The sequence below is a fragment of the Chiloscyllium plagiosum genome, unplaced genomic scaffold (assembly GCF_037043375.1).
Source record: "Chiloscyllium plagiosum isolate Xiang-an unplaced genomic scaffold, Cpla_swu_hap1 HiC_scaffold_23, whole genome shotgun sequence".
NCBI lineage: Eukaryota > Metazoa > Chordata > Chondrichthyes > Orectolobiformes > Hemiscylliidae > Chiloscyllium > Chiloscyllium plagiosum.
In genome coordinates, this window is record NW_028270161.1 from 16,353,025 (window position 1) to 16,368,848 (window position 15,824).

The 15,824-nt window shown below is 42.2% G+C and overlaps 1 protein-coding gene across 1 annotated transcript in view; it reads left to right on the plus strand.

The window, feature by feature from the left end:
* The window catches only part of exoc4 (exocyst complex component 4), a 604,047-nt gene that overhangs the window by 96,386 nt on the left and 491,837 nt on the right, over positions 1 to 15,824 (plus strand). Inside the window, exon 6 of the mRNA XM_043714034.2 lies at positions 120 to 297. Coding sequence (XP_043569969.2) covers positions 120 to 297 — 178 coding nt within the window. The remainder of the gene's footprint in view (positions 1 to 119; positions 298 to 15,824) is intronic.

Consider the following 15,824-nt stretch of genomic DNA (forward strand, 5'->3'; position numbering starts at 1 on the left):
TATTAATGATGTTTGTAGCAAAAATGACCTGGGTTGGATAATATGCAAATGGAAAGTGGCTATTCGTACTTTATTAACAGCTAGCTTATTTATTAATTTTACATTGATTTTGTTTCTAGGTTGTTGCTGGAACTTCTCGAGTTATTGTTTGAAAAATTCTATGCTGTAGCTGCTGCCCACAAAATTGTTCTTGGCTATCTTCACCAAATGGTTCTATCGCCTTTGAGTACAAATGTGAGTGAGATCAAACTGTACGACATGGCAGAAGTCTGGGCGAGGATCCAGAGTGTGCTCCAGGTAAATCTAGGGCCATTGTGGTTCTCCTATTAAAGATGTACCATTAATCATTTTGCTGCAGTTTTCTTGAATCTTGCTTGAATGCTTCTGCTGCAGTGCATTCAGATTCTCCATGCCCCCAGATTCTCCATGTAACTCAGTATGTTCTTCCTGTTTTAGATATTAGTGGAATACCCTTCTGAATGCCTTGATTGAATCTGCCTTCACTGCACTCCCTTGGGCAGTGCATCGAGATGTTCACACTGTTTGTAATTTTTCTCTTTTTCTTGTCTCATTTGTTTCTTTGGGCAATTACTTTAAATCAGTGCTGTCTCATTTTTGATCATGTCAAATCACATTTTTATTCTGCTCCCTTACACGTAGCATTGCACTACTTCGCAGAAACATTATTGATGGCTTTTAAGTGAACTATTTTTAAAGAGGAACTGTCAATTTAATATATCTTCTAGTTCCTTTGTTGAATATTGTCTCATGTATTTGTAGATTAAATAAGAGATGTTACTTGGCAAGTACAAAAACCACTGTATACCAAACCATTGACCATGTATGTTGCAATATGGGAGTGGATAGAGCTTGAGACAAGTGGTGTGAAAAAACTTCGAATACCTTTGAGTGAATGGATATATTTCTTATGAGTGTCCCTCTATTCAAGTGCTATAGACTTCTATGCTTAATTAGAGTAACTAAGACATTGCACAGTAGGTGATTTGTTCAAACAGTGGCTAGAAGTTGAATTTGATTTCAGTATTTGCTGGAAAGGTCACTGTTACCTGGAATATATTTGGAACAAATATGCCAGTGAATATTGCTAATTTTATCTCCTTAAGTAGTGGTGAAATCTCTTTGCTCCTTCAGTACTGCATATGAAATGGATGCTTCAAAAGCTTAAGTTTTTGAACATTTATGCTGGGTGTCTGTATCTCTTGTGTTTTAAGATTGTCAGACAAAGCAGTGTGTAAAGGTCAGTCTGGCACAATGAATAGCTGCTAATGGGGACCCATTCAAGATGGCAGCGGGGTAGTAGGTAGCATTTGGACTCCTGAGGCCAGGACTCGTCCACTTTTAGTCCTTGATCCTTTTCTTTGTTATTTTTTAATGAGCTTACCTTCTGATTAAGAACGGTGGCAATGTGGGTCAAGCACAAACCTGTGATGAGTTTTTGGATTCCTGGCATTGGAGCCAAACCTGAGCCCAGTCTGAGATCTAATACCATACTTTGCTGCATCAGCAAAGTCAGGCGGCAGCGTAGACTCGAGTCAGCTGTATTGGAATTGAATTTGGGCCCGGTGCAGACCACTGGCATCAGTGGTGGTGGCATTAGCGAGGTTAGCCCAGTAAGGACTCTTGGTAGGCTCATGATGCCGAAGAATGGTGACTCTGTTTCAGCAGCAGCGGTGTGGTGAAGGAACTCAAAGCTGGCTGACTGCTTTGTGTCTGTGTTGGTCTCAGCATCTGAGTTGGGGAGCGCCTAGATCCAGGACCGTGGGTGAGCTTTCGAGCTGAGTTGAACTTTGTTTATTTTCTGCCTTTACTTTCTATGCTTGGATTTATTTTCTGTGTTTGAAGATGGCGCCAGAGAGTGACGACACTATACAACACTTTCACTGTATTTGCAACAAAATACATGTGACAATAATACATTGTATCAAATCAGAAACATAAAAAATGTTACTGGAAAATCTCAGCAGGTCTGGCAGCATCTGTGAAGAGAAAAAAAAGTTAACATTTCGGGTCTAGTGAGCCTTCCTGAAATCAAATCAGGCTGTGTCTGAAAAATTCCTTTACATTTTTATTGAACAAAGGGAAATATTCAACTTCTAACCAACTCTCAAGTTCTCCAATATAGGATCAGACACTTCACGAATGTGTTAGAAACTGAAACAATGCTTTTGACTACATTGATCACTTCGTGGAATTTGCTATTGATGTACATGGTTCTGGAAACCTTTGATTTTTATCCAACACAAAGAATGACTTAGCCCTGATAAGACCATAAGACATGGGCGCAGAATTGAGGCCATCAAGTCTGCTCTGCCATTCGATCATGGTTACAAAGTTTCTCAACCCCATTTTCCCGCTTTCTTCCTGTCACCTTTCATCCCCTTAACAATCAAGAACCTATCTATCTCAGTCTCAAATATACTCAATGACCTGGCCTCCATATTTTTCTGTGGAAATGAATCCCATAGATTCACCACTGTCTGATGAGATTGGATGAGATTACCCACAATATGGAAACAGGCCCTTCAGCCCAACCAGTCCACACCGACCCTCCGAAGAGTAACCCACCCAGACCCATTCCCCGACCCTATATTTACCCCTGACTAATCCACCTAACACTATGGGCAATTTAGCATGGTCAATTCACCCAACCTGCACATCTTTGGACTGTGGGAGGAAACTGGAGCACCTAGAGGAAATCCATGCAGACACTGGGAGCATGTGCAAACTCCACACAGACAGTTACCCGAGGCTGGAACCGAACCTGGGTCCCTCGTGCTGTGAGACCTCTACTAACCACTGAGCCACTGTGCTGCCCACTCTGGCTGAAGAAATTTCTCTTCATCTTCGTTCTAAAGGGTCTTTCCTTTCGTCTAAGGCTGTACGCTCAGGACCTAGTCTCTCTTGCTAATGGAAACATTTCCTCAACATTCACTCTGTCCAGGCCTTTCAGTATTCTATAAGTTTCAATTAGATCCCCCTTGATCCTTCTAAACTGATGGATATAGACCCAGAGTCCTCATATGTTCAGCCTTTCTTTCCTGGGATCATTCTTGTGAACCTCTTCTGGACCTGTTCCAAGGCCAGTACATCCTTAGTGAGATATGGGGCTCAAAATTGCTCACAATACTCCAAATGTGGTCTGACTACAGCCTCTTCAAGCCTCAGAAGTACATCCCTGCTTTTATATTATAGCCTTCTTGAAGTAAATGCCAACAATAACGACCGACTCAACCTGCAAGTTTACTTGACGAGCATTCCCAAGGTCCTTGCACTTCAGATTGCTGAATTTTCACCATATTTAGAAAATAGTCCATGCTTCTATTCTATGTACTAAAATGCATGACCTCACATTTTCCACATTTTATTCCATCTGCCACTTTTTTGCTCATTTCCTTAACCTGTCTAAATCCTTCTGCAGCCTCCCTACTTCCTCAGTACGACCTGTCCCTCCATCTTATCTTTGTATCATTTGCAAACTGAGTTAGAATGCCCTCAGTTCCTTTATCCAGATTGTTAATGTATAAAGTGAAAGTTGTGGTTCCAAAACCGACCCTTGCAGAACACTACCAGTCACCAGCTGCCATACTGAGAAAGACCCTTTTATCCCCAATCTCCGGTGATCTGACAGAAAGCAATCTTCTATCCATGCGAGTTCCTTGCCTCTGACGCCATGGGCTCTTATCTTATTCAACAGCTTCCTGTGCAACACCTTGTCAAAGGCCTTAGAGAAACAGAGAAGATTGGAGCTGCAAGAGGCCATTCGGCTCTTCAAGCCTGCTTTGCCGTCCATCACGATCATGACTGATCGTCCAATCTAATCTTGCTTTTGCCCCATAACCTTTGATTCCATTCGCCCTACATGCTATATCTGGCTGCCTCTTGAATACATTCAATGTTTTGGCATCAGCAACCTCCTGTGGTAATGAATTCCACAGGCTCTCACTTTTTGGGTGAAGAAATGTCCCCTCGACTCTGTCTTAAATGGTCTACCCTGAATCCTCAGACTGTGACCCGTGGATCTGGATGCACCCATCATCCTCCTTTCATCAACCCTGTCTAGTCCTGTTATAACTGTAAAAGTCTCTATGCCATGTCCCCCTTCCTTCATCTGAACTCCAGTGAAAACAGTCCTAACCTAGTCCATCTCTCCTCGTACGTCAGTCCCGTCATCCCCAGAATCAACCATGGCCCTGTATAACTGTAACAACATGTTCCTGGTCCTGTAAGTCCGAGTAGATAACACATTGACTCTCCTTGGTCTAACCTACTCCTCCAAGCATTCTAACAAATGTGTCGCGTTGACCTCCCCTTGAAAAAACCACGCTGACTTTGCCCTATTTTACCGTAAACTTACAAGCACTCAGAAATCTCATCTTCACAGTGGACTCAAATCTTACCAACGGTTGAGGTCAGGCTAATTAGCCTGTAATTTCCCATCTGATATTATTCCATGTTTGATGTTTTGCCTTAGATGTTTAGCAGTCTAGGATGGAGTGTGCGCTCAGTGAATGAGCAATAGATATACTTTGAGAAACATTATGGAATTCCCTCTGATGACTGGCTCTTTATATCTCAGGCTCAGTCTACCCATCAGTGCTATGAGATTGTTAAATTCAGAACTTTAATAATATTTGATGGATTGGAGTATTTCCTGACATGGAATTAAAATCAATTTGCCGATTAACCATACCTCACCATTACTGGGAAAAGGAGGAGTCGAAACTATATAAAACTGCTTGATAGCTGGCTGCCTTGTGCCAACAGATCAAATGATTGCCCTGCAGAAGTAGTTCAACGGTTAATGACAGGACACACCTGTTTCAAATGAACAGCTAACACCAAATATCATATGGAACAGTGAAAGTACTCCTAATCAGAAAACGAGCTGCAGACCTGCTGACTGCAGGAGTGAAATCGTGTCATGGATGAACGGATCTAAAGGGTCGTTAATAATGACACACCACAAGCTTAACAAACAGAAAACCCTCTGAGAATAGAACTTCTGGATTCTTCGACAACAGAAATCCAGAGAACCGCACTGCACAAGAATTGAATTCTGGACACATCCAGAGGCCGTTGTTATCGGTTGGAATTGTTACTAAATTCCATTATTAACCGAGCAATACCCAAGTTAGTTTTTGAGGTTAACTTGTGTACTTGAGATGTCTTATTTTGATTGCAACATGCAAGAAAGTTTAAATAACTGTTTCGGTATTGGAGTGTCTGTGATGTTTCTTAATAAATAGCTGAATTCAAGGTAGCTTGTATTACATTTAAATGTGGAGAGTGTATATTTCATTTGTTTATAATAAACACAGTGCTGTACTAACTCAGCAAGTCTACCAGCATCTTAATTCTATTTCAAACTGAAAAGAGATAAATATTACAGTGCTTTAAGCTGTTGAGAAGGGTGGTGAAAAATAAATAATGGTCAGAACTAAGTTAGAGGGTAAGAGGCACAAATTGACAAAGACTTTTGTTTTGCTTTTATAAACAGCTAATATTTATTCTGTATAAGCACCTGCTGTGGACCAGTCTTTATTACTACCATGGCCACTTCTTTTGCCTTTTGTTCCCATGACATCTCTGACATGCAATGATAAAGTTTTATATTCAGTTTGAACGGGAGAAATGTGGGTCTAAGAAATCTATTCTAAACTTAAATAATAGTAATTATAATGATATGAAGACAAACCTAGCTGAAGTGACCTTGGAAATTAAGTACGGCATAGTGATGCAGTGGTCTGCTTTTAAAGAAATATTTAAAGGCTTACAGCAAAGACTTATTCAAATAAGAAAGAAAGATGAAGTGTTTTTAGCCATGGATGATGCACTCTTCTCAAAGCAGAAGTAAATGGTTGGTATCAGATCGTAGGAAAGACTGTACAAATCGAATTTCGACTCTTATTTAAACAGGAAAATAATTACCAGTGAATCTTTAGAGGAACTGATGATGGAGAACAAAGAAGTGGTTGTAATGTTTATGGTAAGCCTCCTGTCTTCTCTCTTACCCCCCCCCCCCCCCCCCACCCCACCGAGTCACGTTTAACAATAGCCTGAAAATCACATCGAGAATTTGATGGCTTTTCATGGTCCTCTGGGTTTTTTGTGACTGAAATTGATTTGCTGACATCCAGAAACTGATGAGATTTTCCAGTATGAAAGGGCCATAAACCTCCAACTCTTACCACCTCTGACTCTGACTCTGCCTCGACAATCCTAAAAGCTTTGCTCAACGTTTAGCCAGTTATTTGAATTTCTGTAACCAGCTGATGTTAGATCTTATTTCTAGTGAGAGTTCAAGTCACAGATCGTGTCAGCTAGTCTTTATTGCAGTTTTATTTTTCAGTATAGCTTTATTTCTCAGAACAATGAGGCACACAAAAAGCTTCAGAATGTCTTAACTTATACAGTTTAAACTTAGACTACACATGTTTACCCCCCCCCCTCAATTTACTATTGATCAGTGGCACCAAGTTAACCTTTTGTGACTGGTTCTATGGTACAGCACCCTATACATTTCAAACTTGCTTCAGTAATTTCAATGTATTCTCAAGTAAGCTAATCATATCATTGAAGGACAAAGAGGTGGACAGTCCTGTGGTCCACCCCGGTCCTTTGTGATGTTTCCCACACTCTCTTTTCACAATGAATGCTGTATTTAAGTAACACTTGCCAGCTCCATCATGTTAACACTTCAGGAGCTTTTAAATTCCTTATTATAGGAAATACAAAAGAATATTCGTTTTTGATCAGTTCCAACAAAATTGTGTAGTTACAACTAATGTTAGAAATCTTTAGCTAACAACTTGTGTCTTGATGTGTTCATTCAATTCACATTCCTTTATAATTTCTGTAACTATGATTCATTTTTCCCTGTAATGATATTGGGGGGGTGGGTGGGGGTTGCTATTACTGACTGAAACTGTATCTTTTTTTCTAGTACTTTTTGTTGTATACCGATGGATCAGATTACTTCAGAATCTACATGTATGATTATCTGAAGAATCTGAACTAAAACCTGCTATTAGTGTTGTAACAGATTCATTAAATAATTCCAGAGAAACAATTCATTGATGTGAAATATTCTTATCTATGTCTTATGCTAAAGGAACTCCAGCCGCCCATCAACCTTGAATCTACAGTGCTCCTATTGTTCTACTTGGGAAGACTATATTAAGAGAACCTGGGAAAATATTTGCTTAACTACTGTCAGCCATATTCTGCTGCATTAGTCATGGGCAGCTATTGGTCATTTTATGCTGCCCAGTCATGGGCAGTCCTAACAGCAGATAAACCAGTTTTCATTAAACTGTTGACTTCATTTCTAAAGAAACCAAATGGTTAAAAGCTATTTTTATTCAGAAAGTGTCCAAACAATTCCATATCTCCCAGTTTTTCATATAGTCCACATATATAAATGTGCATTTCCAACAATGGAAAGAATGGAAGAGTAATGCATTAGTTAAATAGACAGAGAATGCTGAAAACAGTAATGCAGAGGAATCCACAAGTCGTGAGAAAGGAACCACTAAAGTTTTCTCCAGGTAAAGCAGGTGATTAGAAGGTAATTGAATGCTGTTTATATTTGCAATTGCAATTCAGAATCATAGAGATATACAGCATGACATCTGACCCAGTGGGCCAGCTAGTCCATGCCAATCATATATCCGAGATTAATCTTGTTCCATTTGGCTGATATCCCTCTAAACCCTTTCTATTCATATTCAAAAGACATCCAGATGCCTTTTAAATATTATAATTGTACCAGCCTCCACCACCACCTCTGGCAGCTCATTCCATACATGCACCACCCTCTACACAAAAAGTTGTCCCTTAGGTCCCTTTTTAAATTTTCCCCTTTCACCTTAAACTTATGCCCTCTAGTTTTGGATTCCCTCCACCCCAGGAAAAATGCTTAGCCTCTTTACCCTATTTATGCAACTCCTGGTTTTATTCACTGTAAGCTAAGAAAGTTTTGCCACAGTTCTATATGGCAGTGGTGAGACCACATTTTGAGTGCTGTGTACAGTTTTGGCACACTATTTAAGAAAAGAGTTGATTGCATTGGGTGCAGTCCAGAAAAGGTAATTATGCCTCCTGTAACAAAGGGAAAATGCCTGGAGTAGAACAATCAATGGGTATCCCATCCCAACAAACCAAAAGGACCATTTCAGTAGACCCTGTGAACAGGGGCCATTGAGCTATTTAACACCTTTGGAGAAAGGAGAGCTGAAGATTTGGAAAAACATTGTCTGCTTAACAGGCAGTCTGCCTTATTTTTGTAGCCCAGAAATTAATACGAAGGGTTTTTATGCTTTCCTGGGATATGAGCATTGCTGGCTGTGCCAACATGTATTTTCCATTACTAGATACCCTGGGAAGGTATTGGTGAGCTGCCTTTTTGAACCATTGCGGTCCATTTGGTTTTGGTAAACCCACAGTGCCATTGTAGAGAGAGTTCCAGTATTGCAGTTCTGTATTAGCAGCTTATTATAAATAAGTTTATTGTCGGTAGCTACCCCATGTCATTCTGCTAGCTTCCAGGTCTATTGTTGCTGTGTTTGTACAGAGACCCAAGGAAAGGAGAGAGTCTGTGTGTAGCAATCGCCTTGCAGTTGTTCCACTGGTGGCGGAATTGCATCGTATATTGCAGGTGGACGTAGTCAGGTTGGCAAAGAATAGAAAAGTTAAGCATTGCATGTTGGATGGAAAACGAATGCAAGTGTGAACTAAATGGAAAGCTGTTGATGTATTTGGAGAAAGGGAGGATGTAACTCATTGGAAGTGAGTGATTGCTGAACACAACTGTAGTTTTAGAGATGTTAATGCAGGATGAGCAGTGAAATACATCTGATTTCAAATCCCAACATATGAAGTTATGAAACTGGTATCAGTAGGTCTAGTAATTTCTAAATCAATACAAAATACAAGTGCTTCATCTGCTGAAGGAGAGAAATCTGCCACCCTTGCCTGGCCTGTCTGACACACAACTTGAGTTCGCTGATAGGTACAAAATATCCCAAGACTGTTCAAAGTGGTGCAAAGAATTCTGATATCATGTCCAACAGACATCTCTCAACCAGCATCTAGGCCAAGTAAATGCTAAATATTGCAGATGGTGGAAATCTGAAACAAACATAGAGAATGCTGGAGAAACTCAGCTTGTCTGGCAGTATCTGTGGAGAGAGAAACAGTTCTTGTCTGGTGTGATTTCTTCAGAACTAACAACCTAAAGCAAGTCATCTCGTCAGTTATTTCACTGCCGTTGATAAGAGCTTGCTGTGTTTCTGACCTTAAAATCAACTACATTTCAAGAGTATCTCATGCATTAGAAAACCATTTGGAGCGCTCCAAGATCATATAATGCAATATATGGAGACAGATGCTTTTTTCTAATTGTTTTTACCTGAGACCCATCACATTTATATTGGGCCAACTGTATTCCTTTTGTGTTAAACTTTCTGTGGTTCAAAAAATATGCTAATTACAGTACAAACCAATCACAGGATGCCTTTGTAACACATGAATCTGCGTTTAACTTCAGCTAACCGCTTCACACTTCATTAGGAATGAGTAATCTTGAGATCAGGGTGTTGAATGGCATCTAAGGAATAGATTTGCAAGTTCAGTTTAAGATGGACAAAGGAAAAGACCATTGAGGAAGCTGAAGAATACATATGAAAGCAAGGAAATGAACCTTGCCAAAGTAGTTGTTTACCCCATTGCCAACATAGAATCATAGAGTCATAGAGATGTACAGCATGGAAACAGACCCTTCGGTCCAACCCGTCCATGCCAACCAGATATCACAACCCAATCTAGTCCCACCTGCCAGCACCAGGCCCATATCCCTCCAAACCTCTCCACCCTTCTCACCCACTCCAACCTCTCAACCTCGGAACGAGCAGCCCTCCACTCCCCTGTTCCAACCCCAACCTCACTATCAAACTGGCAGACAAGGGAGGCGTGGTAGTAGTTTGGCGCACCGATCTTTACACCGCTGAGGCTAAACGCCAGCTCACGGACACCTCCTCCTACTGCCCCCTTGACCATGATCCCACCTCCCACTCCCAGACCATCCATAACCTCATCTCCTCAGGGGATCTCCCATCCACCGCCTCCAACCTGTAGTCCCACAACCCTGCACCGCCCGTTTCTCCTTCCTGCCCAAAATCCTCAAACCTGACTGCCCCGACCGACCCATTGTCTCAGCCTGCTCCTGCCCCACTGAACTCCTCTCTGCATACCTCGACACGGTCCTGTCCCCCTTAGTCCAAGAACTCCCCACCTACGTTCGGGACACGACCCACGCCTTCGACCTCCTCCATTGGTTTTTGCTTCCCCGGTGCCCAACGCCTTATCTTCACCATGGACATCCAGTCCCTATACACCTCCATCCCCCATCACGAAGGACTCAAAGCCCTCCGCTTCTTCCTTTCCTGCCGTACCAACCAGTACCCTTCCACTGACCCCCTCCTTCGACTGACTGAACTGGTCCTCACTCTGAACAACTTCTCTTTCCAATCCTCCCACTTCCTCCAAACCAAAGGAGTAGCCATGGGCCCCAGCTATGCCTGCCTCTTCGTAGGATATGTGGAACAGTCCATCTTCCGCAGCTACAATGGCACTACCCTCCACCTTTTCCTCCGCTACATCGATGACTGTATCGGTGCTGCCTCGTGCTCCCACGAGGAGGTTGAACAGTTCATCCACTTTACTCACACCTTCCACCCCAACCTCAAATTTACCAGCACCGTCTCAGACTCCTCCCTCCCCTGTCCATTTCTCCATTTCTATCTTGGGCGACCGAATCAACACGGACATTTAATATAAACTGACCGACTCCCAGCAGCTACCTAGACTACACCTCCTCCCACCCTGCCCCCAGTAAAAACGCCATCCCATATTCCCAGTTCCTTCGTCTCCACTGCATCTGCTCCCAAGAGGACCAGTTCCAATACCAAACAACCTAGTTGGCCTCCTTCTTCAAAGACCGCAATTTCCTCCCAGACGTGGTCGACGATGCTCTCCACCGCATCTCCTCCACTTCCCGCTCCTCCGCCCTTGAGCCCCGCCCCTCCAATCGCCACCAGGATTGAACCCCATTGGTCCTCACCTACCACCCCGCCAACCTCCATATACATCGTATCATCTGTCGTCATTTCCGCCACCTCCAAACGGACCCCACCACCAGGGATATATTTCCCTCCCCTCCCCTATCAGCATTCCGAAAAGACCACTCCCTCGTCAGGTCCACACCCCCCACCAACCCAACCTCCACTCCCGGCACCTTCCCCTGCAACCGCAAGAAATGCAAAACTTGTGCCCACACCTCCCCCCTTATTTTCCTCCAAGGCCCCAAGGGATCCTTCCATATCCGCCACAAATTCATCTGCACCTCCACACACATCATTTACTGCATCCGCTGCACCCGATGTGGCCTCCTCTATATTGGGGAGACAGGCCGCCTACTTGCGGAACGTTTCAGAGAACACCTCTGGGGCACCCGCACCAACCAACCCAACCGCCCCATGGCTCAACACTTCAACTCCCCCTCCCACTCCATCGAGGACATGCAGGTCCTTGGACTCCTCCATCGCCAGACCATAGCAACACGACGGAGGAAGAGTGCCTCATCTTCCGCCTAGGAACCCTCCAACCACAAGGGATGAACTCAGATTTCTCCAGTTTCCTCATTTCCCCTCCCCCCACCTTGTCTCAGTCCCAACCCTCAAACTCAGCACCACCTTCCTAACCTGCAATCTTCTTCCTGACCTCTCCACCCACACCCCCACTCCAGCCTTATCACCTTCAGCCTTATCACCTTCAGCCTTATCACCTTCAGCCTTATCACCTTCAGCCTTATCACCTTCAGCCTTATCACCTTCAGCCTTATCACCCTCACCTTATCACCCTCACCTTATCACCCTCACCTTAACCTCCTTCCACCTATCGCATTTCCAACGCCCCTCCCCCAAGTCCCTCCTCCCTACCTTTTATCTTAGCCTGCTTGGCACACTTTCCTCATTCCTGAAGAAGGGCTCATGCCCAAAACGTCGATTCTCCTGCTCCTTGGATGCTGTCTGACCTGCTGCGCTTTTCCAACAACACGTTTTCAGCATATCCCTCCAAACCCTTCCTATCTATATACCCATCTAAATGCCTCTTAAATATTGCAATTGTACCAGCCACCACCACATCCTCTGGCAGCTCATTCCATACACGTACCACCCTCTGCGTGAAAAAGTTTCCTCTTAGTTCTCTTTTTTTATATCTTTCCCCTCTCACCCTAAACCTATGCCCTCTAGTTCTGGACTCCCCCACCCCAGCGAAAAGACTTTGTCTATTTATCCTATCCATGCCCCTCATAATTTTGTAAACCTCTATAAGGTCACCCCTCAGCCTCTGATGCTTCAGGGAAAACAGCCCCAGCCTGTTCAGCCTCTCCCTGTAGTTCAGATCCTCCAAACCTGGCAACATCCTTGTAAATCTTCTCTGAACCTTTTCAAGTTTCACAACATCTTTCCGATAGGAAGGAGACCAGAATTGCACGCAGTATTCCAACAGTGGCCTAACCAATGTCCTGTACAGACGCAACATGACCTCCCAACTCCTGCATTCAATACTCTGACTAATAAAGGAAAGCATACCAAATGCCGCCTTCACTATCCTATCTACCTGTGACTCCACTTTCAAGGAACTATGAACCTGCACTCCAAGGTCTCTTTGTTCAGCAACACTCCCTAGGACCTTATCATTAAGTGTATAAGTCCTGCTAAGATTTGCTTTCCCAAAATGCAGCACCTTGCATTTATCTGAATTAAACTCCATCTGCCAGTTCTCAGCCCAATGCTTCCTTGATTTTATCTTTTTTCAATTGCAAGTTGACATTTTTTTGCACTTAGGATATCTTGACAAACTGAGAACTTTCTGTATTTTTTTTAAAATTGACACTTTATGGTCAGGAAAGTTTTCAAAGGATCTTGGCAAGTTCTGATTATTCTGATCAGCCATATTTGTATCAATCTGTTGATTAGCACCAGGCAACTGTGAGACAAATTGACAGTCTCTCAGTAGTGTTCTGTGATAGCATGCATTATTATTTTTTAATCTGTTTAAGGTAGTATAAGAATTGAGTCAGTATCTGTGCAATGGTCACAGCTGGTATTTAAATGTACAAGTAATGACTCAGTGAAAAATCTGCTGTTTCATCATATAAGGTCCTTTACCAAGGTGTACTTTAAAATCCTGTTTTGAGAATTGGTTTGCATTGATGATTTTCGTTGTATTTTCTTTCATTCTGTATGTGGATAACATGTTGTGATTTTATCTGTCTGTGACTTGCTTTTCCATACCTTGTTATACTCTCCAGTGCTAGTCAGTTTGGACCATTCAGTGCCATTAATTAATTTTGGTAGGGCTGGATGAAACTTTGCTGCTGTTAATCAAGTTTTTTCTAAAGAGTGCAGCGTACTGCAAGTTCTTGGGAAGGTTCCTTTTATCATTTGGGAGTTTGGGATGATTATTTGCTTATTGCCAATTGCTAATTGCCCATCTCATTGAACTTGCTGTGTGATATTGTCTGGGGATTCTTCAGATATTTATTTTGAAGAATGTATTACTAAAAATATCAAATGTTATATCCATCTTTTGCTAACATTAATAAACAAGGTATGAACATAAGTCATCTAAGATATTTGATTTAGATTTGGAGAAAAATAGAGCTGAATAAATTGGATTAGTTGATTGCTCTGTAAATTCTGCCTGTGAAATCACATAGAGAATTTCGCAAATGCCTTATAACTGATGGATTTATCAAATAGAAGTCTTCAACTCTGGAATAGCAATGTCAGTGGAAGTTTACAGCTGACAATATTACTCAGTGCACTTTTCTCTGTGGAGTTAATGTTGGAGGCACAGTAAACTGGCTTCCAATGAACCAACCATGAAAATAAAATTTATAAATTGGTTTCTGCTTAAACAGCATAATCTCAACCTCCTATTTTGTTAATAAAACAAAATGCCTGAGTGAGTGGCAACACTAAATTGCTCTCGATCCACCACCCAAGCAATACAGCTGCTGATAGTTTAAAATTTTTAAATGTAGGATCATGTTAGTATTTCATTTAATATAGCATCTGTCGTCTTTGAGCCTCTTTTCGGCAACTTGCTTGTATCGAAGTGTGACTTGCAGGAAACAAAAATCCTTTCTTGGCCTGAAGATTTAAGATCAAGCAGACCTGAAGCAAATTTTGTTGACGAAATTCATCGGTGGATAATAACAAGACATGCGGAGATGTAAATTTCTGTAACATTGATTAAACGTTAGAGCCAAATACTGTCATAGAGATATACAACACAGAAACAGACTAACTCAACCAGGTCAACCAGATATCCTAAATCACTCGAGTCTCGTTTGCTAGCATTTGGCCCATATCCCTCTAAACCCTTCCTGTTGATATATCCATCCACTTGCCTTTTAAATGTTGTAATTGTACCAGCCTCCAACACTTTCTGTGGAATCTCATGCCATATACTCATCTCCCTCTCTGTGTAAAAGTTCCTCAAGTTAATTTCTATAAAATTTGTCCAAAGTCTAAGACTCTTCAGATTGCCTCATTTCTGCCCCCACTAATACTTTTGAAAGCATTGATCAAGTTACCCTTCAACTTCTTAATTTCAGTGCATTCTAAAGCATTCATCCTGGAATTGCTGATGCATCTGTTCACAATACTATTAATCGGAGTACCCTCTGCATGGTCATTGCAGAGATGAAGCCCTGTCTACACAGTGAAGACACCATCCATATTGTTTTGTGGCACTACCGGTCTGCTCAGTGAGGTAGACGTGGAACAGATCAAGCAACTTAAGACCGAGCATCAGTGAGGCACAATTGCATTTGATCATTATTTGCAACTTCATGCCTTAGCAAATTCTCCAGTCTACCATTATCATCAAGCCAGGAGAAAACCCTGGTTCAATGAAGGATGCAGGAGAACATGTCCTGAGCAGCATCAGGCATACCTAAAAATAATGTGTCAGCTTAGTGACGCAATAACACAGAAGCGACATGCAAAAGACTGGACTAAGAAATACTGCAACGAAAAGATCAGATCTAATTTGGGCAGTCCTGACACCTTCAGTCATGAGTGATAATGGGCAATTAAACGCTAACAGAAGGTGCAGGCTTCATAAATGGTCCCATTATTAATCATGGCGGAGCAAAAAATACCATGGCTATTTACCCTATCTATGCCTCCTATTGTTTTATAAACCAGTCTCCAATACCCCAGGGAGAAAAAAGCTTCAGAGTATTCCGCCTCTTCCTACAGCTCAAACTCTCTAATTCCAGCAAGGTTCTTGTAAATCTTTACTGAATCCTTCTAAATTTAACAACGACTTTGCTGTAGCAGGGAGACCAGAATTGAAGGCAGCATTCTAGAAATGGCCTCATCAGTGTCCTGTGCAGTCGCAACATGATGTGCCAACTCCTGCACTCAGTACACTGATCAGTGAAGGCAAGTGTGCCATGTGCCTTCTTCACCCTGTCTACCTTTGACTCCATATTCGACTTTCAAGGAATAATAAACCTGCACCCCTCAGTCTCTTTGTTTGGCAACACTCCCTGGGACCCTACCGTGAACTGTATACATCCTGCCTTGGTTTTCCTTACCAAAATGTGACACCTTTGATTTATCTCAATCAAATTCCATTTGCCACTCATCGTATCAAGAAATTGCTGAACTCATCTGCATGCTGCAAAGGCTATGAGCTCTGACGATATTACAGCAATTACTGAA